Source organism: Sus scrofa, chromosome 15, assembly GCF_000003025.6.
Source record: "Sus scrofa isolate TJ Tabasco breed Duroc chromosome 15, Sscrofa11.1, whole genome shotgun sequence".
Lineage (NCBI taxonomy): Eukaryota > Metazoa > Chordata > Mammalia > Artiodactyla > Suidae > Sus > Sus scrofa.
Genome location: NC_010457.5, coordinates 71,477,617 through 71,503,029, shown reverse-complemented (window position 1 = coordinate 71,503,029; position 25,413 = coordinate 71,477,617). Strand labels below are relative to the sequence as shown.

Sequence of the window (25,413 nt, the reverse complement as noted above, 5' to 3'; positions counted from 1 at the left end):
GTGGCCTTAAAAAGACAAAGGGGAGAAAGAAAGAAAGAAAAGAAAGAAAGAAAGAAAGAAAGAAAGAAAGAAAAAGAAAGAAAGAAAGAAAAGGGTCTCCATTACCTTCACTGGACACTTATTTTATCTTCACTGGTGGTTTTTCTTTGCTAGGAACGTTAATGTCACCCAGATAGTAAGTTGCCAAGCCAGGGATGTGAACTCAAATCTACCTATCTCCAGAGCCTGAGCTCTTAACCACGGTGGTACTTAGTTAACCACACCCATGCTCAGCCTTCCAAGAGAAAAGGCAAGCTCTTCAAGAAGGAAGTATGCTGAGGCATCTTAGATTTATGCCCGGAAAGCCAGAGTCAGTGGCTGCCTGGCTCAAAGTTGTACATTTTGATACTCAGAAACTGATAAGCAATTAAGAGTTTACCAAGCTCTTTAAGACTTAGAAAGGGAGAAATGTAGCTCCCAGTTATAGTTACAATTTAATAGGCAGTATTAAAATGCTAAATAAACACCACAATTTTGTTAATTGTTATATCAAATAGATATAATTTAAATTGGTTTTTCATCCTTAGTCTTTATTTATTTATTTTTTTTGAGAGGAAATATCCATTATTTGAATAGTGTTTTAAGTCACAAGGGTATTTTTCACAGTGCTGAAACTTTAATGTTATAAAAGGGCTTATTCTCTTCCAATGAGTAAGAAACCTACTGCCAACCAGTAACAGATTATATAATCCAGAAAAAGAAATTCATTTTGACAAACAACTTAAAGAGGAAAGAAGAAAGTGGATTTTAGACAACTTGGTGCCGACATATCAGAATCAGTGTCTTAGAATTTAGATGGGCACTGAAACCTCGGCCCCCTGCATGCCCATTGTACTAAATATTTTACATGTCTGCATGCCCATGCATGTTTCTTTAGGGCTCACTTTTATCCTGGAATGTGTGCATGTTAATAAGAGAGTCTGCCTAGAAATGTATATGATGATATAGAAATATAGTGCCATTTATAAAAGACATAGCTTATTAAACAGGCATTTCTTCTTTTGATCATTTGAATTGAAGATACATTTGACTTTATCTTTTGAAAGAGAGATAGAGGATCCTACACTGATTATTGACCAGTTTCCTTTAATTTCACTTTCTTGAATACCACAAAATTACTATTGATTCCAGTGGTCTGAGCCCCTTCAGGGTAGAGGCAGTATCTTTGCTATCTTTGTTTCCTTAGCACAATGCTTGGTATTGAAGACATGCAATAAATATTCCCCTTATCAAAATAAAATTTAATTCATGAATGCATAATATATAATCTACTTGGGAAGTCTATTGTAAGAAAATGTTCAGTGATTATCCAAGTTTCAAGATATAAAATCTGATGAGTTAAAAGCTAATTGAAATTTACCAGAAAGAACATTTTTCTATACTTTTAATTTTTAGAAATGTGATTTTTTTCCATTTTAAATAATAAACCTTTTCTGTGGCACTTATACTTGAACAAAAGGATATTTAGGTATTTAAAAGGTTTTCAGTGTTCCAAACAGTTTACAAAAATATTTAGACATACCCCAATTTCATATTCTAACAAATTTTGCATTCCCACTTGAACCAATGTATGTTTCTTTTTATATAAGTGCTTATATATTTAGGTGTGTAAACTGCTTTCCCTTTTAATATTCTCCAATAGAAATCTGAAACCTAGATTGTCATGCAAAGAAATGTATAGCTAGATAGACCTCTCTACTTGGTGTTTTTTGTTTTTATTTTTTGCCTTTTCTTGAGCCGCTCCCGAGGTATATGGAGGTTCCCAGGCTAGGGGTCTAATTGGATAGCCACTGGCCTATGCCAGAGCCACAGTAACTCGGGATCCAAGCCACGTCTGCCACCTGCACCACAGCTCATGGCAACGCTAGATCCTTAACCCATTGAGCAAGGGCAGGGATTGAACCCTCAACCTCATAGTTCCTAGTCGGATTCGTTAACCACTACACCACGATAGGAACTCCTTTACTTGGTGATTTTGAAACTAACTCCATCAGGTAACCATGTAGAGAATAAATCTCTCCTTGGTAGGACAAATTCACCTCTTATCTGTTCCATTTTAAATGGTTAACTGCCCCCTTTGGATTGAAAAAGACTTCCCTGACGTGAGGTCCCACTTGCCTCTTAAGTTCCCTGAAGAGTGGAGTCCTTAAGGATTCCCTCACTGCTTAATTCCTTCCGCAAATATGTGCAGAGAGCTTCTTGTGTTCTAGGCTATGCTTTAGGGACATAAAGGATAAGAGGCAGTCCCTTAAACCCTCCAACACTGTTATTGTGTAATGAATAAATGAAACAAAGTGTCTTGAGGCCTGGCCTCACCTCATAGACTTCTAAGGGGGATAAGAGAGGGAAGAGCTAATTCTCCAAGTGCAGTATGGAAAGTCCTCCAGAGGAAATAACACCTAAGCACATAAATTAAAAATGATTGGATGGAGTGGGCAAGGGAGAGTTCCAAACAGACAGAAATTGAGCAGAATCTTGGAAACGTTGACAATTTTGCAATAGTTAAGCAAAGAGGGAAGGACTGGGCAGGGGGCAGTTTTTCACTATTGTGTACAAAGATTTATAGCAACTTGATTACTATGTTGCTAATGAGCTGGGCAACCATCAGAATAGGGGTGGGGGGGGGAATAGTTTAGTAATTACCATGTGAGAACTCTGAGCTTAGCCTATTAGAGATTCTGAAAGTCATCAAATATAATTACAACTAAAAGGAGTTCCCATTGCTTCTCAGTGGGTCAAGAATCTGACTCTATCCATGAGGATGGGCTTTTGATCCCTGTCCTCTCTCAGTGGGTTAAAAGATTTGGTGTTGCCATGAGTTGCAGTTGTAGGCCTCGACGCAGCCCGGATCCTGTGTTGCTGTGACTGTGGTGTTGGCCAGCAGCTACAACTCCAATGTGACCCCTAGCCTGGGAACTTCCACATGCCACAGGTGTGGCCCTAAAAAAGAAAAGAAAAGAAAAACAAAAACAAAAACAAAACTAAGGCAGGCTAAGAAATGCTGGACAACAAACCACTCCAGTATTTTAGTAGCTTAACCCAACACAAGTTTATTTCTTGCTTTATGCTAATTCTGTTGTAGATCCTGGGGCTCTCCAGGGCAGCTATGCCCAGTGTAATAGTACAGCATCCCAGGATCTTTCAGTCCTATGACACCTCCAGCTTAATGTAAATCTTTGTGATTGCAGCAGCAAGGGAAGAGAGCATGGAAAGTCAGGCACTGGCCCTTAAGGAATTCTACCAGGAAATGAAATATTTCGTGTCTGCTTACATTTACTTATCAAAACCAGTTACATCACCATACCTAATTTCAGTGGGGTGGAGAGTGTAATCCTCTTCCACACCTAAAACCAGGAGGAGGATAGGAAAAATTGGTAAGCATTCAAAAAGCCTCCAGCAATTATGAAATGTTATGGTAACATTTTATGTTTCAGATTAGACTAATGGAGTCAATAAAATTACTAGCATGTCATAAATTAAGGTTGAAACTAAAGTTTAATCTTCATTTGGTGACTGAAATTTATAGACTTTAGGTTTCACTATTACTCAATGTTTACATTATTGTCTGTGTGAGCAACTGTAAAAGCTAGTCATTTAGAGGTATAACTGGTTCATGAAATTGTTTGAAGACTAAAATCCAGATGGATTTAACTGAATTGACTAATATATTAAGTAAAATATTAAACAGCAACTTTTTCTGATATGACTCCAATATTGTAATCCAAATAAGCTACTTTTTCCCCTTTTCATATGTAGAAATACAATGAAAGGAATATATTATGCATAGGAAGGAATAAATAGTAATTACGGTCCATAAGAGACAAAAGGCACATTGGGTATTTAGTATGTTAGTTTCAGCAATCCTCTGGGTTGCCACAGTGGATATAACTTAAAGAGCCTTAGTCAAACTTTGGTTTAGTCAAATGTTGGTTCTAAGTATCAGTTTAACCCACCTACCAAACTTTATTCTATCAATAGGGTGAAGTGGTTAATACAGATGGGTTGTTTTTAACAGCGCAGCAGAAGCCTCCTAAAAGATGGTCTTTCGTCTAATCTCTCTACTGGTTTATTGAAGTATTTCCGTTTTAAAGTGTAAAGTTAATTTCTAATTTCAAGTTGTATTCCTGAATGTAAGCTTTTGGACCAATCAAAAATGGCTTGCACCTTACAACAACTGGCACACAAGATATGCAAATATACCTGTTTGTCAGGTGTAAAGGATCATCTAAAGGCCTTGCACGTGGGAAAACGTGCAGTTACACAATTGTGTCTGATTTCTTCCTGTAAAACTTTCGAGGTGAATAAAACCTATCATTTGAATCTTAGTTCATAGATTGTCACCAGATATACGTCCAGGCCTCACGTCACAGTTATTATAGGCTTAAAAATAAAAAAAAGAAAGAAAGAAAGAAAGAAAGAAAGAAAGAAAGAAAGAAAGAAAGAAAGAAATATGCCTCTGAAGACAAGGCAAGCTTAAACATGCCACCGCGTAGAAAAATCACAGTGTCACGGGTATGCTTTTAACAGAAGAGCAACTTTAGAAGTCAGGTTGGAAAAAAACAAAACAAAGCAAAAAAAACCCACCCTGGATGGGGGAAGGTGAGACTGGAAGGGAGGGCAAGCTGCCGGCCCGGTTCTTCGAGTTTCTCCCGGCACTTCCACGGCTCCTGGATCCTCCCCTCGGCTCCTTGCGGGGCAGGTACCCTCCCTTCCTCCCCACCTGTCCGGCCCAGGCGGGCCAAGCTTCCCAAAGCGACACCCTAGCGGTGGGAATGAGAACACACTGCGCAGGAGCCTCCTTTCCGTTCGGCTTCCCCAACTGGACCCCAAAGCCCTTAAGCCCCAGGGGAAGGAAATTACCACTCGGTCCTCGCCCACCCCCCACACTTTTCTCTCTCCGGCTCGCTGCTCGTTTCACTCCGATGCCGCCGAGCCCCGTCGCCACTTCTGAGTGGCCGACTGGCGGAGGCGGCTGCTGGCTCCCGGGCTCTGGTCAGGGAAATGGGGCAGGGTGAGTGAGCCGGCCCGGGGAGAGGCCAGGCGGCGCCGGCACCCGCCGGTGAGGTAGGGGATGCGAAGCTGCGGTCCGGTCCGCGCTGGACTGAGCCTCGGAGAGGCAGCCGCTCTCTCCTCAAGCCCTGGCTGGAGAGCCGAAAGCGAGCGCCGGGTCTAGAGGAGGGACATGTGGGAGAGGAAGCCGTGGGAGAGAACAGGGAGCTACTGTCTCCTTTTGAAAAGAAAGTAGGAGCCCTGGGTGGGAAAAGAGAAATGAGCCCTCCCAGCTTTTTCTTCGTGAAAAGCTTCCCCAGGGCGTTTTGTTTGTGCAAACTTGGCCGAGGGGGCCCGGAATCGCACTGCCGGCGTGGCGACGGCGGTGCCTGTGCGCCTCGCCCCTCGTCCCGTTCCTCCTCCTTCCAGCCCGGGCAGCTCCGCTCCCTCCCCGAGAGGCGCCGAATGGCTACCCAGTAACCCCAGGGGCGGGGGCTACTGCGCCGCCTCCCTCCGGCCGCTAGACCCAGCGGCGCGCCCACAGGCTGGGAGCCCGGCCCGCAGGTGGAAGCGCACCCGGGAGGCGGGCGGTCTAACCCAGGGCTCGGGCGACTCGGGCGGGCTCTTGACGCGCCGCCAACCCTGCTCAGGCCTCGGGAAGGCGTGCGTCCCGCCCTGACCCGCCGGCCTCTCCCACTACAGCAGTGACGCGCCGCCTCGGAGCCAGAGCCCGCGCAGCACCCAGCAGGGCGATGGACGGCGGAGTTCCGAGCGCGCAGGACGCCCTGGCGGCGCCTCAGCCGGCTGCCCCAGCAGGGTGAGTCTCCAAGGGCCGACCCGGGAGGGAGAGGACGAGGTTTGCCCGGGCTCCAACCAGTTACCTGGCTAGCAGCTCGCCACCCAGTCGGCGGCCTGATTCACCCGCAGTAGGACACGCGGCCAACGAGGCGGCTTCCTCCAGGCTTCCTCGGAGGCCGCCCGGGGACGGGGCTCGGGTAGTTTTTGATTGCTTTCCTACCGGGGCTTCTCTGAGTAGCTGAAGGGCAGCTGAATGCCAGGCATTGGGTAAGAAGTCCGGGAGCAAAATGGTAACAAAGGGCCCATTGTTGGGGCTGTGGGAGAGAGGCGGAGGATACCTGTAAGTGAACTCCTGGGAAGGGGAAAAAAGTTTTCTTGGCCAAGGGCTGAGGCCCAGCAGGTGAGCACTGTCAAGGTGACTGTAGGAAAGGGGCCTTCGGCGACCGGGTGGAGGGCGACAGGAAGGTGTGCCAGCTGTCAGTCCGCATGACAGTTCCGGGACGGGCAGGTTGCGCGCCTCGGATTGGGGGTGTGTGTGCCTCTAGCCAATTGCTGGTGCCAAAGCCTAGCGCAGAGTCAGACTGCAAACACGATACTTTTCTTTGTATTCGTACACGTTTAAGAGAGGTTGGAGGGGAAGGGGCTGTCACATGGTGAGTTAATATTAAATGGAGCACGTCTTCTTGCCAGATATGCTAATAATCACCTTGCTCTGTCTTTGGGTAAACAGTAACGAGAACAGGTAGTTCTGCAAGAGATGGGGAGCACCGGAAAATAACCTTCGTCTTGGTAAACAGTGAAAGTTTAACACAGGCGCTAGTTGAGCTTGTGAAGTGGGAAGCCCTTTTGTAGAAGTGTAACTTTTTCCTTCAAGTGTCTCCCCCCAGCTCAATTTCTTTTCTGATAGTTATTCTGAACACAGAAAAGCATCCAAGAGAATATGAACAGACACGCTAAGGAAGAATCGACTGTGTAACTAATGAATGAGAGTTGTATAGTTTTCCTCATTTAGGAGTAGAGAAATCATTTTCCCCTGGAACATGACATGCGTTTCCTTAGAAGCAAGTCACAGCATGTTTATTCATCAGAGACCATTTGAACATTGGCAGTTGTCTAGAGGAAACATGGAAAAGTCTCAAAGCAACATGACTAATATAAAAGATATTTAGTATAATGCTTACGTAGAGGAAACATGTAGTGTATGAATTAATTCTTTCATTTTTTTGTTTCAATTAGTTATCTTCTCCCCTTTGCAAATAGTCATATTTCTGTTGACTTCTGTTTCTAATCTTTCCCCAGTTTTTTTATTTAAATATTATCATATATTCTTTCATATATTGTCACGTTAGGATGTATGAGGAAAGAAATACATTGTCAGGAAGAAATTAATCATTAAAGCGTGGACCTCTCAATGGAGCTGCAGGAATACAGAAATGTACTCAGGTACCCCCCAAAAAAGATAGTATTAAATTTGTGGATTTGCAAATGGATTAGATGTTCAGAAATCAAATAATATTTGTGGGTAAAGTAGGTGAGATCGGATGGCTCTGAGATGAAAGAAATAGAACTTTCTAGTGTTAAGCACCACTGTAGCAAGATACTTCAGATTTTACTTGTGAGAATGTAAAAGTTAAATGGAAATTCTGTTTAAAAAAATGTACAAAATTGCTTTAGCTGATTTCTCAAATATGAGGAAAATACTTTTTAGGAGTTTTGCCCTGCCATCTCCAAATCTAAAGAAAGACCCGGAAGAATACTTCTGCATCTCATCTAAAATAAAACCCCTCACTATATCATTTTGCTTTGGATTATTCTATTCAGAGAAGTTAAAAATATCTGAAAGGTATAAACATTTTAAAAATTACTTCTTTGTCTTCTTTCATTTGTTTGTATTGTTCCTGGGCATATCCCAAGTGCCTATTATATAATACCTGTTGAATATTTAGTATTCAGTGTTGCCTTTTTTTCCCCTGAAAACCCCAAAACATTTTTTTAAAAAAGGTTTTAATTGTGGGAAGAAATTATCCTAGATATGTGAATTTGGGAGGTGGCAGGGAGCAATCCCAATCAGTATGTTATAATAAATTGTTATATCTGGAAAATAAATTCTCTACCCTAAAAGTAATTAAATCATGATTTGTTATTCTAATAGCCTATGAGGCCTTAACTATGGATATTACTGCTCTAAAGAATCCCTTTGTATGTAATTTTCCAAGTTTTACATATTTGTAACAGGTCATTTTAAAGAAATGTAGTACAACTCCTTATAAGAATCCAGAGATCAGATACTGAGTGATTTTACTGAAGTCCCAGAGCAAATTAGTGGCAAAATCTGAAGGACTTTAGTTGCCTAGTTTATTGCATTAATTGCTTTTAATCTTTTCCTGACCACAGTATGAGAAATTTTAGAGTCCGCAGGATACGTTATCTTTAGAACTATCAGTACTGGTGTTCTTGCTTGATGGAACAGATATATAAAATATAAATTTTCAGGAATGGTTAGGGTGAAAAAGCCTATTTCTTTTGTAGCTTTGGAGCTATGAAGTTAATTGAAGGGTAGTAAAAATTAAATGATTAAGCAGCTGCCTTAAGCTTTTATTTGGATGTGTTATTGGTTCTCAAATTTTGCTGATTGTATAAACTGAGTTCTTGTTAGCTAACATTTATTTATTGAGGCTGCACCTATGGCATATGGTGATTCCCAGGCAAGGGGTCTTATTGGAGCCACAGCTGCCAGCCTATACCACAGCTCACGGCAACGCCAGATCCTTAACCCACTGAGAGAGACCAGGGATCCAATCCGCAACCTCATGGTTTCTAGTTGAATTTGTTTCTGCTGTGCCACAACGGGAACTCTTTCACTTATTGACTACTTAGAAGTTGAATGCTTTTGCTGAGGTTTCAACGTAATTACCCAGGTGTCTTTAAAACTAATATCCAAGCTCTCACACCCCTACCTATTCTAAGTTTAATTGACCTGGGAGAGGATAAGGGCAGAGAGAGGTTTAAAATGCTGTTAGGTGTTTCTAATATGCGTTCAGATCTGCAAACCTTTCATTAAGTGTCACCAGCTGAGATGGAGGTGAAGCCATAAATGGAATGGAGGCTGTTATTAACCATTTTTAGGGAACCCGATATCCTAACTTTCACCTCTATTTTGCCTTTTGAAAGTTTCCATGAAAGTATTGTACAGTATTTAAATTGTTTTTCCTGCTTATTTTTAAGGAAGTATATAACTCCGTTTTAAAATTTTGGAGCTGAGACTTAGAGAACTTAATTAACATACTCAAGGCTATATAGCATTAAGGGATGCAAGTATAATAGAGGTAGAGTTGATTCTCAATATGCTCTTCGTCACTAGGCTTGTTACCCAGGATATTTGCTACCATGGATTATACCTAATGGATTAAGTCGCTTTATGGGTGCATTGTCTTAATTCTTCTTACAATTTTGTTTACAGTACACTTAAAAAAAAAAGCTTCTATAAATTCAAATGCGAATGAAAAAACCCAATGTCTAGCATTTAAAAGGAACTTAAATATTTGGTTTATGTCTTTAAAGTCATATTTAATACTTTCATGATTTAATTTAACTCATAGTAAACTGACCTTCTTTTGTCAGATGACAGATGTCAAATCTGTACTTATTTTCTGCTCTTAGGAAACTATTGAATTTATTATAGCATAATTTCAAAAGTAGGGTTTTTGACCAAATAAGAAAAATACAATTGTTTACTAAGATAATGCCAGACATTTTGTTCAAAGTCTGATTTCCTCTGAATATGTTAGAGAATAATAGAATAACATCACCTAACCTTATTATTGAAGCACCAGGTGTATTTATATAATAATAAATGTCAAGCTTCATGTTATTGAGACAGGTGTGTTGATGTAATTAATTAGTCAAAACTTGTGAGCCCTTATTTTATATAAAACACATTTTTTTTCTAGGTACTGGGATATTGACTTTTGATCTTAAGAGCTTTACTTATACAGTAATAGTGCAGAAAAAAAAATGAAGGAAGGTGATATTAGCATAGATATGGTACTTTGATATATTAACTTTGAAACATTCTGGATATGCTTAGAACTTAAAATGCGGTATCCTAGCTCATTGATCAGCAAACTTTGGCTGAGCAAACTATGTCCATAAAGTTGAAATGAGTCCTCCACCTCTTTGGCTTTTGTTTTCTTTTTTCTAATTTTTTAAAATCTTGGCATAATACACATAAAATTTCCCATCTTAACCATTTTAAAGTGTACAATTCAGTGGTACTAAGTACATTCATATTGTTGTGCTGCTATTATCACTGTCCATCTCCAGAACTCTCTTCATCTTGGGTAACTGAAACTCTGTACCCATTAAACAGTAACTCCCCAGTCCCTCCCCCCAGCCCCTGACAAGCACTATTCTACTTTCTATCTCTGATTTGACCACTCTGATTACCTCATATAAATGGAACCAGACAGTCTTTGTCTTTTTGTGACTGGCTTATTTCACATATCATATCCTCAGAGTTTACCCATGTTATATCATACGTCAGAATTTCCTTTTTGAGGCTGCATAGCATTCCATATTTTGCTTATCCATTTATCTGTTGATGGACACAAGTTGCTTCCCATAGTTTAGCTATTATGAATAATGCTGCTGGAAACATGGGTCTTCAATATCTCTTTGAGACCCTGCTTTCAGTTCTTTTTTTTTTTTTTTTTTAAAGGGCTGCACCCCTGGCGTATTTAAATTCCCAGGCCTGGGGTCAAATCAGAGCTGCAGCTGCTGCCCTACACCATAGCCACAGCAACTGGGATGTGAGTCGCATCTGCAACCTACACTACAGCTCATGGCAACACCAGAGCCTTCACCCACTGAGCAAGGCCAGGAATCAAACCCACATCCTCATGGTTACTAGTCTGGTTCCTTACTGCTGAGCCACAAAGGGAACTCCTACATGCAGTTCTTTTGTAGTAGAATTGATGGATGATATGGTAACCCTATTTTTAATTTTTTTGAGGGCTGCCATGCTATTTTCCATAGCTGCTATTCCCCGAAACAGTGCACAAGGCTTCTTTCTGGCTTCTCCACATCCTTGCCAGTACTTGTTATTTTTGTGTTTTTTTGACAGGGCTGTCCTAATGAGTGTGAGGTGGTATCTCATTACAGTTTTGATTTGCATTTCCCTGATGATTAGTGATGTTGTATGTAATTTCATGTGCTTATTGGCCATTTGTATATCTTCTTTTGAGAAATGTCTATTCAAGTCCTTTGCCTTTGTTTCAATTGGGTTGCTTTTTTGGTTGTTTAATTTTAGGAGTTCACTTCATATTCTGCATATTAATCCTTTTTCCTCTACCAGTTTCTGTAGAGTTTTGTTGGCACACAGCTGTGCCCCCTTATTTACGTATTGTTTATGCTTGCTTTCATATTGTAGTTGGCTAGTCCAGACAGAGATATTATGCTTCTAAGCTAAAAATATTTACCCTCTGTTCATATGCAGAAAAAATTTGCTGACACCCCCATAGGCTAACTTATGACATTGGTAAAGGAAGTAATGATTATTGAATTCAAAATTTATTTACCAGGGGAGGCATCTAGGTACTGAACTTAAATATAAATTGTAACAAAATGACATTTTATTTGCATAAAGCAAGATATTTCTTATAGTAAGAGATTTTGTAGAATGGTGATTAGTGGTAGTTGTGTTCCCCCCACAGGCAAACAATATAGAATTTTAACATTTATATGATATCAGAATATATTTTAAAGAGAAGTTCTAAACTTGTGTGCTGGAGACACTTTCATCAATAAATGACTGAGGCATTTAGAACCAAGGAGCTGGCCCAAGGTAGCAGGAACTCCTAGCTAGTTTTTTTTTCCTTCCAGTTTATACCTATTTCACGAGTTACACAAACCGTCTTTACAATTTTCAGCAAATGTTTTTCTTATTGCTGTTAAATATGCTTCAGGCATACCCTTGTGGTGCAATGGGTTAAGGATCTAGTGTCACACAGTGGCTTGAGTTGCTCCTGTAGCTTGGGTTCAATTCCTGGCCACGGAACTTCCACATGCTGTGAACAAGGCCAAAAATAGAAAGATATTTCATATCCTTAAGGTTTTAGTTCTCTAACATTAGGGTGACAGTTATTATAAGACCTTTTTTTATGACTTCGCTAAATGTTTTCCCCATCTGTTACAGTAAAAACAAACTAAAACTATGGGAGAAAGAAGTTTCCCATGACTATTTATAAAGGGCCAAATGTCTTCAGTTTTGCATACAAACTTCATATCTGAGGAATGAATCCCTTGGAAAAGACTCTCAAAGACTGACTAGTCTTTGGAAAAAATGCTTGAGTGAGCTTGGTTTTTGTTTTTTTCTTCCTCATATACTTTAAGTTCACAATGCTGTTTATAAGTGTAAAGAAGTTAAACCTATTTATTGACTTCAGACATAAAAAGAGCTGTGGAGTTGAATTGCAGAGTAGTTTGAGAAAAAAATAATTGAGGTGGCCATCTCATTATTAAGATGGCGGAAGAGGGGAGTTCCCGTCGTGGCGCAGTGGTTAACGAATCCGACTAGGAACCATGAGGTTGCCGGTTCGGTCCCTGCCCTTGCTCAGTGGGTTAAGGATCCGGCGTTGCCGTGAGCTGTGATGTAGGTTGCAGACGCGGCTCGGGTCCCGCGTTGCTGTGGCCCTGGTGTAGGTCAGTGGCTACAGCTCCGATTAGACCCCTAGCCTGGGAACCTCCATATGCCGAAGGAGCGGCCCAAGAAATAGCAAAAAAGACAAAAAAAAAAAAAAAAAAAAAAAAAGATGGCGGAAGAGAGTTTAAGTTCAACTTAGAGAAAGCTGAAAACCTAGAATTATTTGTAACTTTTAATATATTTTAAATCGTTACACATCTTTACAAAGATGACACTTTCCAAGTTTCATAGGGAATAAATGAAGGTATTTGGGTTTCCAGTATGTATGGTGTCCTGTATTGGGCAACATCTTCATATCTGTGCCTTTTCATGCTGCAGAGCTCAGGGGTGTAGCTCAAGGCAGGTCTTCAGGGATTTGAAGAGAGGAAAGCACAGTACATTATGGGGCTGAGTCATTTTCTTCACTGTCTCCTCTACAGGAAAAAAAAAACAAAACTGTAGTCCCATCAAGGTTTTCAGGTTTGCGGTTGTGAGGCAGTGAGGATGGAGGTGCGCCGTGAGCAGAGAGAAGAATGACCTCTGAATCCCTCACTTTAACTTCCTGTGGGGACTCTTGTTCCCTTCCTATTGAGTGCCCCTCCCCCACTGAAGTCAGAGCTTTAGAGGTAATACAATTATTTTTTTAAAGAAGAGTATGGGTTAATAGGACAAACGTTTTCCTTTGTCATTGCCTCAGGCTTGTAGAAAATTACTTTGGATGGAATTAAAAGAGTGAAAATACCATCCATATTTGGGGGGATTTGATTTTTAAAAATAACCAGAGTGGTTCAGAGGCAAGACTCTGAAGTAGGGTTGAAAAAGAACCTGAGATACAATAGTTTGTGTCCAAAATGTGGTTGTGCTTTTAAAAGAACGACTCCGATTTCTTGTGTGGGGATGTAGGTTAATTTTAAATAGGGTTGAATGCCATAGGAATCAGGTTGTTTTTTAAACGATAATATCACTAGAAAAAGTGCATTGTTTTGCAATATAATTAATTTGAGAGATTAGCACTAATTTGTATGTATTTTGGTGTATTTTTTAAGAATTAAATACACCATTTCACTCTGTAGCCTACCATTGCAGCTTCTGTACTTAGACCAATATATGTTTGTAAGGAAGTAGAGTTAAGATGCACAAGTCTGGGTAGGATGTTTATCACCTCCTGGAGGAGGACTTTTGTTTCTAACCTTCACACCTGCTATTACATGCACATTCACACATGCTGTTATTTCTGGAGAAATGGAAGTGAGGAAGTATTAGATAACCCCAAAGGGAATAGCCAGAGTTTTAATAGCTGCTACAGTCATGTATCAGTTCAGTTGTGCTGGAAAAACAGGAAATTGAGTTGCTAAATCTGAAAATGGCTACCATCTTGTCATTCCCAGATCTGATGGATGTGCTGTAGTTTCTAGAGGGATTGCTCCCACAGTAGTCAAGATGATTATACGAGCCATTGAACTGATTTTCTTCTTTGTACTAAAGTGGATGCATGCTATACACAAAGCAGAAGTGGCAGGGAAAGGAGCAACCCTTTGTTTCTCTCTTCTTTTGCATCTGCTAATCAGGTATCTCTGCTCCGGTAGAATTAAGAGGCAAGGTCCTTGTCTTACAGGACAGCATCTGTGTTTTCTGGTTTGAGGCAGCTCTCAATATTCTCAGGTATTTGTAATTCAGTTAGTAGTTGGCAGCAAAACTACTGAGCAAAATGTCTTTCCAGATTATGGGAGTGGTTTCTTCCTGTCTTTGGTTTTACATAAGGTGCCCATTCCCAGGAAGCAGTTAGATGCTTTAACTTAAAGCAGAAATTGTTATTTGCTGGGCTTCAGTAGAGTAAAGATGAAAGTGGCAAAGAATGTTAGAAGGTAGAAAGAAAATACAGTCTGGTATGAAAGGAACAATGTCCAAGAGTAGTTCATATTGTCTACTCGTGATCCTATATGTATGTAGAAGTACATAGGAAATTCACTTTTAGATGCTGCTGAGAAAATGCAGTCCCCAAATTTGTGCTGGTAAATTTGTGAAGGCTAGGAACGTGTTTCCACCTAATTTAGTGCTTATAAGAAGTATAGCCTAAAATATTAAATGAGTATAGGAGTTCCCGTCGTGGCGCAGTGGTTAACGAATCCGACTAGGCACCATGAGGTTGCGGGTTCGGTCCCTGCCCTTGCTCAGTGGGTTAACGATCCGGCGTTGCCGTGAGCTGTGGTGTAGGTTGCAGACGTGGCTCGGATCCCGCGTTGTTGTGGCTCTGGCGTAGGCCGGTGGCTACAGCTCTGATTCAACCCCTAGCCTGGGAATCTCCATATGTCGCGGGAGCGGCCCAAGAAATAGCAATAACAACAACAACAAAACAACAACAAAAAAGACAAAAGACAAAAAAAAAAAAAAAAAAGGAGTATAAAATGTATACACTTCATGTTAAGTACCACTCATATTAAAGGAGTATAAAATGTATACACCTATGGGCTTTTTTTATTTTTTGAGTTTTCTAATCAAATTCAGGACTACGTATGTATGTAATATATGTGTGTGTGTGTGTGTGTGTGTGTATTTGGTGTGCAACACTGGGATTTTCATCTTTCTGTGTGACTCACTTATTTAGGACAAAAAGCAGATTATCCAATCTAGATTTAGTGGCAATTCTAAAAGTTATCTGATGATGTTGAATGAATATTTGCTGTAATTTTTGTATTCTTCCAGGTACTAAGTACATCAAAAGTTGAAGTTGGCAGTAATGAATATTTGAATATTGTGAATCTGGGGCATTCACAGTTTCCTTATATCACTGTAAAACCTAAGCAAGGTAAAGACCAAGTTTCTAGAACCCACAGATAATGGTAATGGTGTGAACACAAAAATATCTGAAGTACCACTCATATTAAAGGAACAGCTTTGGGTCACTGGGAAATGATGGGTCATGCTGAAACACACATGGTTTAGGAGGCAGGGCATAGTGTAGCAGTAGCTGTTTAATTCCATCCTTGATACCTTTACCACTCGTCGGTCTTCCCAGGGGATATCATAAAAGTTCCTGTCAAGAAACAATTTTGAAAGAGTCTGGCACTTAGCCATTTTGTTTTTATAGTTCAAGTTTATTTAGAATGGCTTGTTCTCAAGTCAAACCTAGTCAAAGCTTCTGTTTATTGTGATGAGCCTTCATTCTGGTGTGTGATTTGTGTGACTGGTGGGGGCCTGTCTCAGGGGCTGAGCTTTGCACACATTATCTCTGTGATGCTAGGAAATTTTTTCCTCAGAATGATAGTCACCAGCACAGCCCTGTGTCAAACGTCCTTGTGGAAGTGGAAAGAGAGTGAGTGAGAAAAGAAAGGGAGTCCTTAGATGTTGAGAATGGAGGCATTTTCCTTCCTGGATCCTAGAGAACTAATTAGCTTAAAATCAACATTTCTAATGGGGAACACTGAAGCTGTGGTTTCGGGCCACGGGGAAGTTCCCAAACTAGGGGATCAAATTCACGCTACAGCAGAGACAATGCCAGATCCTTAACATGCTTGGCCACCAGGGAACTCTGACATATGCATTTAAAGTTCTAAAATTGGCTATATCAAAGCAGAAAAAAATGTTCAAGGTGTTTTTTCTTAAGATAAAAAGGAGGAGTTCCCATTGTGGCTCAGTGGAAACAAACCTGACTAGTATGCATGAGGACTCAGGTTTGATCCCTGGCCTTGCTCAGTGGGTTAAGGATCCGGCATTGCCATGAGCTGTGCTATAGGCCACAGATGTGGCTTGGATCTGGCCTTGCTGTGACTGTGGCGTAGGCCAGCAGCTACAGCTCCAATTCGACCCTAGTCTGGAAACCTCCATATATCATGGGTGCAGCCCTAAAAAGACAAAAAAAAAAAAAAAAAGGAAAAATTTGGGAGAAATGGTAATATCCTGTACATACGCAATTTTATTTTTTATTTTTTGTTTAAATACTTCAAGTGTACCTCAGCTGTGTATACAATACTCATTACTCACTTTCTTTGACCCCTTTGTAATTTGCTTATATTTTTACAAAAATTTGCTTATATTTCATGGAAAAGTTGAATTTCATGGATTGGGAAGGGGAGAATTTTCCTGATATTTTTTTTTCTTTGATTAGCCAAGTAGATGCACTCTGTGCTAAATGGATATGTAAAGTTAATTATAATTTTATTTATGGATGTAAGTGCACAAAGGAATAGGAAAACAGGGATAATATATTTAGTGACCAATAAATGAAAACCAGAATAGTCTCTGATGGCAGAAGAGGCAGTGGGGCAAAATTGCTAGTCTATGTGGACACTAAACTAGCAGTTTGAGGTTTGAATTTTTTAATCTCTCATGTTCAGTTGGTAACTCTAGCACCATTAATTTGTGAAACACTTCTGTGATCTTAGGTTATTAGAAAGCATTTTCTGCCCCAAACCATATATAACCTCTTCAAAATACCATGTCTGCTTTTTTTGTGGGGGGAGAGTCCATCCAAATTTAATTGGTAATTATGCCAATGATAGTAATTCCCTACAGTGGTGTTTATATAAGACGCATCATTTTAGTCATTATTTTTCTACTTGGCAATATATTCAAATGGCTCAGAATTCAATAGGAAGAATGACGGATAATGAGAGATCTTCCCCCTCTCCCACCCCACCATGCCCCTTGGTTCCCATTCACCCAGATTTCTCTCCAGGGGCAATCAGGGTTATGATTCTTATAAATCCTCGAAGGATACTCAGTACCAGTACTGTCCAATGGAAATACAATGCATGCACAAATGCAATTCAAAATTTTCTAGGAGCTAGATTAAAAAATTCAGTTTAGGAGTTCCTGTCGTGTTGCAGCGGAAACAAATCCAACTAGGAACCATGAGGTTGCAGGTTCTATCCCTGGCCTTTCTCAGTGGGTTAAGAATCTAGCATTGCCGTGATTTGCGGTGTAGGTCGCAGATGCAGCTTGGATCTGGCATTGCCATGGCTCTGGTGTAGGCCCGCAGCAACAGCTCCGATTAGACCCCTAGCCTGGGAACCTCCATAGCCACAGGTGCAGCCGTAAAAGGCCAAAAGACCAAAAAAAAGAAAAAAAGAAAGAAAAAAAAATTCAGTTAAATGATATATTACCTAATGCAGTGGTTAACATGCTTCTAATTCTACAAAACAATGAAATTGTGTTAAACAGAAAAAAAAATTTTTTACATGGTCAGATTTGAAATTTAAATAAATTATGTAAAATTTAAATGTCAGTTTCTTAGTCACATCAGCCACATCTGGTTGGTGGCTATTTCATTGGACAGATTACCTCCTTATAGCCAGGAGCAAAATGGCGTGTGTGTATGTATAATTGTTTCTTACTCTTATATACACAGCTGGTGATGCTTCGTACCTTGCTTTTCTCCTTAATGATATATCTTTTATTATTACCTTATTATATAAAGGGCTCCATTCTTTCCTCTATAGCTGTGTATTATGTCTTTGTAGGAATGAATTATAATTTATATAACAAGTCACTTATTGATGGATAGTTGGATTTATTTCTCCCTCTCCTCCCCCTTTGCTATTATTAAGTGATCATTTTAGCATCCTTTAAGCTATATGTACCATCTGTTGTACTAATATTTATTTTGGTGTGTTTGATTAAATTAACTAGATTTTGAAGCCCTAGAACACAGAGACCACATTCCTTTTTTTAAAATTTTATAGGACTTAAAAAATTATACATAAAGTTCAGAAATCGTAAACAGCTCAATGAATGTCTACATATGTAAACATGTAATCAATCAGATCAAGATACAGAACACCTCTAGGACCTTATAATCCTCCCTCTTGCTCTTTCCTAGGTCAGTACTTCCCAAAGGAATCCACTGTTTTGACCTCCATCGCAATAGATTAGTTTTGCTTGTTCTTAAACTTCATATAAATGGAATGAAATCATTCTTTCATGATTGGTTTCCTTTCCTCAACTCTTCTGCCCATTTTTTGATTTTTTTTTATACTGAGTTACATAAGCTCTTTATTTTGGATATTAACCTCTTATTGGTCATATCATTGACAACTATTTTCTCCCATTCAGTAGGTTGTCTTTTCATTTTGTAGATGGCCTCCTTTGTGAGACTATATTCTTAAACATTGTTCTTGTGTATACTGCTGAGTTTAATACATGAACATACCTAGACTTATGCTCACTTATTGGATGGTTATTATTTGAATTGTTTGTGTGAATCTGAGCAAGAGGTCAGTGTTGGGGATACAGACCAGCAAATTACTTGTCTACTAGAGTGGTAGAACTTTAGGTATGCAAGAACTGAGTAGTTAACCTTCATTTGTTAATTTGAAATCCTCCAGTGATTTTAATTGAAGTGTGGTTGAAGTACAATGTCATGTAAGTTACAGGTGTACAATATAGTTAACATTCATTTTTGTAGCTGTTAACCAATGAATTGTTGCTATACCCTTAAAAGTGCTATTGTAAATCTCTCAGCCCTCCACTATAAAACTCTGCTCTTGGTTTGAGCGTCTGTTTTAGCATTAATCCTTACATGGTACTTATGAATGAAATATGCATTTCATTAGTAGCATAAGCAAAAATTCTAAGTAATGACACTTACATCTCAAACTTCCATGGAGTTCCCGTGGTGGCGCAGTGGTTAACGAATCCGACTAGGAACCATGAGGTTGCGGGTTAGATCCCTGGCTTTGCTCAGTGGGTTAACGATCCGGCGTTGCTGTGAGCTGTGGTGTAGGTTGCAGACGCGGCTCGGATCCCGCGTTGCTGTGGCTCTGGTGTAGGCCAGTGGCTACAGCTCCGATTGGACCCCTAGCCTGGGAACCTCCATATGCCGCGGGAGCGGCCCAAGAAATGGCAAAAAAAAAAAAAAAAGTCAAACTTCCAGAAAACAAAAACTTTGGCCATCATGGGTGGAGTTGTTTAACAAGACATAAGTACTATATTATTATTTGCAGCCTAAATAATCCTATTTGAATAATGATAGAAGAGTAACATTTGATTTACAGCATAAGTTTTAGGTTTGGGATGTTAAGCAATTAATCATTAATTACATAATTAATTATTATGCAAGAATTCTCATTTGCATCAACACCCCTGAAATCTAAACTGTCAAGAGCCTTGCTATTTTTCTATTGGTAGAAGAAATTAGCCTTTTTTTTTTTTTTTTTTTTTTTTTTTTTAAGGGCCTCACCCACGGCATATGGAGGATCCCCGGCTAGGGGTCAAATCAGAGCTGTATGACCTCTGCCATAGCCATAGCAATGCAGGATCCAAGCTGCATCTGTGACCTATACACCACAGCTCACGGCAATGCCAGATACTCAACCCACTGAGCAAGGCCAGGGATCGAACCTACATCCTCATGGATGCTAGTCAGATTCGTTAATTGCTGAGCCATGATGGGAACTCGGAAATTAGCCTTTTGATGTGAACATTAATAGCTAAAGAGTAAGACCAAATAATAGAGGGCATATTTTTCCAGCTCATGAAAGAAGAGACTGAGAATTTAGAGGTGTCATAAATGAAAAAAATTACATTGTTAAAATAGTCACCTAGGAAAGAAAAACCAGTGAGTGCTCCTTCTCCCAGTGTTTTTGACAGTTGCACTTCAAAATGAATACAAAACTGCAAATATAGTGGAAAGCAAGTTCATCAATTTTTGGTTTCTAAGAATGCTTTTAGCAACAAGTTGGCATTTTACATTGTTTCAAATAAGATGAAATTCTAAGCCAGAATTAATTTGGGAAAAAAAAAAAAACCAAACCTCTGAAAAGTGATCATTTGGGAGTTCCTGTGGTGGTTAGGCAGTAACAAACCTGACTAGGAACCATGAGGATGCAGGTTTGATCCCTGGCCTCATTCTGTGGGTTAAGGATCCGGCATTGCCATGAGCTGTGGTGTAGGTCGCAGATGCAGCTCGGATCTGGTGTTGCTGTGGCATGGGCTGGCAGCTGCAGCTCCGATTCGACCCCTGGCCTGGGAACTTACATATGCCACAGATGTGGCCCTAAAAAACAAATAATAATGATAATAATAATAATAATAAATAAAAAGTGATCATTTAATGCATGGGCAGGCAATAGAACATTCCATAAAGCATTTTAAGCGAGCCTGATACTCTCCATTTAACTCGGCAGCCTACCTTCCTGTAGTCTGATGCAGTGAACCAGTATACTTGGCTCTCTGGCATTTAACAGCATTTGGTTTTGGTTTCAAATAAAACTGGTCCAGCCAGAAGTTAGAATAAGCATTTGGCAGGCAGCTGTAAAAGGGAGCTGGAGGCAGAAGACCTGGAACCGAATCTCTGCTCTGCCACTTGCTGGCTTAGCTACTTCCTTTCCTCTTGCTGGGCCTCAGTTTCCTCCCTGGGGGAAGAAGATGAAAACAGTGTGGAAACAACACCAGTGCATGGCAGGCATTCAATTTATGTTTGTTAAATTTTAAATATTATCTGCTTTGTTGGATAACAGCTTTTGTAATGCTGGCATCATTATTATATGTGGAAACCCCCAGAGTGAGGGTGCAGGCCCCGTTCTTATTTTTCTCTCCCGGGACGTGGATAATGGGGTTGGTTTTCTTCCTAAGTCCTACTGTGAAAGTCCCTGTGCCAGATGCAGGGAAGTTATTCTTGAAACGCTGAGTACAAAATGGGTACTAATCATAATGAAAATCACATTCCCTTTTAAAGGAAAATAATGCCCCCTCTGAGATTCAGAATATGCTACCAAGGTAATTATAATGCTGATTGTTCCCTAGCTTCACCATTGTGGGAATTGCCTTTTAGTATTTTACTTTTCTTCTAAGATGAGAGTAACTCTTAACTGCATTTCTTTGATTTTATTAGGACTGATATGTAGTGACTGACAATTTTCAATTGTAATATTATACACAAGAACATCATTATTGAAAAGAGAGTTGGAGCATGAGCACCATTCTAATCATAGGCTGTCATATATAGAAGATAACTTTTTTTTAAATACATTAGGTTAAAATAAGATCTTTTGCCTCTTGTAAACAAGAAATTGATCAATTATACACTACCTCAAATGCTGTAGAATAGACGTGGCAGTCTAGAAACTAACTTTAGTTATTGATAAGAAAAGAAAAAGAAGCATCTGTAACTGCTGACTTCTTCATCCTTCAGGATGCTCTGACAGTATCATTTAGTACAGAGGCAATGGCTGGGCAGTATTTGTCCCAATGTGTAAAGTTATAACTCTTTAGATTCTGGTGGCAGCATGATGGCATAGTCTGAAAATTAATCCAGCACACCCTTGACTAAGCTTTCCTTATTTATCTGCATTTGCTCTTTTATGGTGGAAGAATACTTTCTGTATTTTGGAGTTAAGTTTTAATGTCAGAGAGGAAAGACTAATTTAAACTTTCTTAACATAATTAAGATCCACTTTTTCTTAGTATAATGAAAAATTTCAGGCAGAATAAATTATACCTGCATGCACAGACTCTGCACTTGGAAAGTTTCTTGAGCAGTAAGGTGTCCCTGGTAAATTTACTTCTAAATAACATGTTTGACAAGATAGTATGTAAAATCATATGGAGCCTTAATTGCTTCAGTGGTTGAATGCATTTTTGTAAATTTATTCAAATTTCCACTGCTTAAAAGGATCAGGGTCACAGTTGTTTAAGAACACTGGGTGATGGCTTGAGTGACTTTGGTTATACAAGCAATGAGCATTTATAGAACACTGACTAGTCACAGTTCTGTGTTAACGTGCTACTGCATTTAATAGTCAACAGCCATTCTATAGAGTCAAGGTAGTTGTTTTCTAGATTGTGCAGAAGAGGAAGCTGAGGCTAGCTGAGCTGCGCTGAGGGTAACCTCCCAGGGTCGCATGAGCAGGCAGTGGCAGATCTGAGGGTGGAACCCATTACTTTGATCACTTTACATTATACTTTCCTCCCCCTTCCTCCCTCCCTGGAACTGCCAGGGGTGGCAAAGCCAATATAATAAATAATAGTAGGAGTGACATCAAGTGGGACTAAACATTTTTTTTTGTATTTTATTTTATTCTATTTTTATATTATTTTGATTAGCAAATTGACATCCTTGTTACAGAATATTTGAAAATAGGAATATATGTAAAGAGAGATAAACATTATCTAGGCCACCCGAAATAACCACTGTTAATGTGATTTGCATTTTAGCATTTCCCATTTAGCTCTTCTAAATAAGAAAGAAGTTACCATGATTTTTGAAAAAACAATTTCCATGGTCAAATAATTTTAGGAAAGTCTGGGTTAAACAGAAACTGTTTTCCTTCCCTAAAGCTCTTCTCAGAGATTTTACTATGCCAATATGCATAATAGTCTTCCAATATGGAAACATGGAAAGTAATATTTTTCAAACTTACCTATCAGAAGAACACTGATTTATATTTAAAAACCAGTATTCCATAAGGTATACTTTAAGTAGAATGCATCCTTCTAGATGATTTTTTTTTTTTCTTTTTAGGGCTGCACCTGCGGCATATGGAAGTCCCCAGGCTAGGGGTTGAATTGGAGCTGCAGCTGCTGGCCTACACCACAGCCACAGCAACACCAGATCCTAGCAGCATCTGTGACCTACACCACAGCTTACAGCAACACTGGATCCTTAACCCACTGAGCAGGGCCAGGGATTGAACCCACATCCTCATGGATACTAGACGGTTTGTTAACACTGAGCCACTACGGGAACTCCCGCATCCTTCTAGACTTTTAAAGAAGCGCTTAGATTTTTAACTGCAAATATTATTTTTCTATTCCTTTTCTCCAGGATTGTATTATAGGTTATTTTGGTTATTTAAAATTCATTTTAAAATGCTTTTTGGAATATTGTATATCAAATCATATATGGGTCTCATATGTTTGCATTTTTTTGGCGGGGGGAGGATCTGAATACATGTTGTGTCAGGGACACAGGGGCAGGGGCCACTTCACTGCAGTATCCTGAAACAGTGCCCAGAGCCTTGGAGCTGGGGAGGGAAGGTGGGAAATCTGTGTTTTCGGTTTTTTAATTTGTTGTTAAACCTTTGGGCTATTTCCAATGAAATCATTAACTTTGATAGGTTATGAGTTTCAGGCTTGGATGAATGAGATTCCAGAATTGAAAGACTGCAAAGTCTGCCACAGCGAGAAAACCAGCTCAGGGTTTGTTACAGCTAGAAACTGTGAAAGCCGTTACAAGTTTCAGAGAAATCTATGTGGGATGGCCCCATCTGAGAGAGACATGTCAAAGAAAGGACATTCTTAGGGGGAAATAGGAGTAGTCCGTTATTAGAACAGGCTGAGAAGTTAGGTGTCTGAGTATGTAATTACCCACTTGGTTTGAAAGAATGCATTTCTTCAGATGCAGCTTGTGTGGTCCCCAGGCCAGGCCTGTCTCCTCCGAACAGCATGGGGAAGCCTGGACATGTGGGGAGTTGTGGTTGTCAATCTGCTGGGGTCAGGGGGGTGAGAGGGTTGGGGCTCTCAGGCTCCACTGAGGGGTGACGAAACTGGGCTCATGGGCAGGTTTGGATTTTGAGAAGGGGGGTTTTAAACATGGATTAGTTGGGAAGGATTGGGTTTGAATCAATTTAATAGATAACCCATTTTAATAGCAACAAGAATGAGAAATCTCCCTCAAAGAATCAACAGTTCATTGATTTTTTTTTTTTAATTCAAAAGATGCCTATCAAAGGCTAATTATGTGTTGGGTATCATGTTGGGCATTGACAGCTAATTGTATTGAAAATGTATGTACATGGACATTATATATTCATGGAATTAAATCACTTTAGTTGGAATGAAAATGTGATTCAATCTTATTAAAAATACACATCTTTGAACAACCTCCAAGGCAGTGTAAACAATACGGTCTCTGTTTTAAAATAAGGAAAGTCCAAACCTCTGAAATGCCAGTTCCTATGCAGTTTCAAATACTTTTTTTTTTTGCTTCGGTTAACATAACATCTGGTTCCTCATATGAACCTTTTTTTTGAATATAGAATTTGTAACTGTGTATGTGCCCTGCCCCTACTCCCATTTAAATTCTCCTGAAATTAATTCTTCTCACTGGACTCTGGGAAGTTGTTAGCCTTGACTTTTCTTAGTCAGAACCAAGTATCAAACTGTCTTTCTCAGGCTGGGATTGTTGATGGCAAGACTAGAGAATGCCACCCTCACTGGGGCTGTGGATTGCAAGGCAGTGAGGTGCCAAAGGGAAAATTCCTAAAGGGAATATCCAGCAGCCTTGAGGCTTGCAGATCGTTGCCATAGCAGCAAGAGGTGGTTGGCTCTGGCCTGTTCCTTCCCTGCCTGGGGCTCCCCAGGCACAAGGACAGAGCTGCCAGTTTGACATCAGGCAACAGTGGAGGTTATTCTTTATCGGACCAGACTCCAGCAGTCACCTTTGTAGCCTCAAACTTGTAACTTATATCTATGTGAAGTGACAATCAAGAAGCCCTGGGAATAGTCTAAGGGACACAGACTTGGCATTTCAGAGAGAAACCGTACCCTGGTATTGTACCCTGGCTTAGCCACTGACCAGTTGTTAGGAAATTTTGGACAAATTATCTATCTCACCCCTTTGCACCTGTTTTCTTTTTTCCGTCTGAAAATGAAGCTAACTATTTTTTTGCCTGGGATTAAGGGGAAGTATTTAAATGTGAAATCATGCAATATTGACAGAGGAATAAAAATCACTGACTGTGCTTTAAATTTTACAATTAAATGTCTGTACCTAATTTATTAAAGCTTTTGAGCATTAGCCATATGAAAGGTTCACGAGATTGATTTAAACTGCTGACTCTTGGTGTTTAATAAGTAAAGTAATATTTGATATTTGGTTAAGAGTTACTATTTCCCAAATATAAATCATGCTGTTTTGTAATTTGTTAGTTCATGGAATGTGATTCTCTGCAAGCAGGTTTGCTGGCCCT

General features: G+C 39.8%; 1 protein-coding gene across 12 annotated transcripts in view; it reads left to right on the top strand.

The window, feature by feature from the left end:
* Nucleotides 4,535-25,413, top strand: part of COBLL1 (cordon-bleu WH2 repeat protein like 1) — a 154,747-nt gene continuing 133,868 nt past the window's right edge. For 3 of the 12 annotated variants that reach the window (XM_021075411.1, XM_021075409.1, XM_021075410.1), the window contains exons 1-2: nucleotides 4,745-5,050; nucleotides 5,731-5,845. In XM_021075411.1, the coding sequence (XP_020931070.1) occupies nucleotides 4,812-5,050; nucleotides 5,731-5,845 (354 nt within the window). In that variant the 5' untranslated portion in view covers nucleotides 4,745-4,811. The other 9 variants (XM_021075418.1, XM_021075412.1, XM_021075419.1 and 6 more) reach the window with 9 other exon arrangements.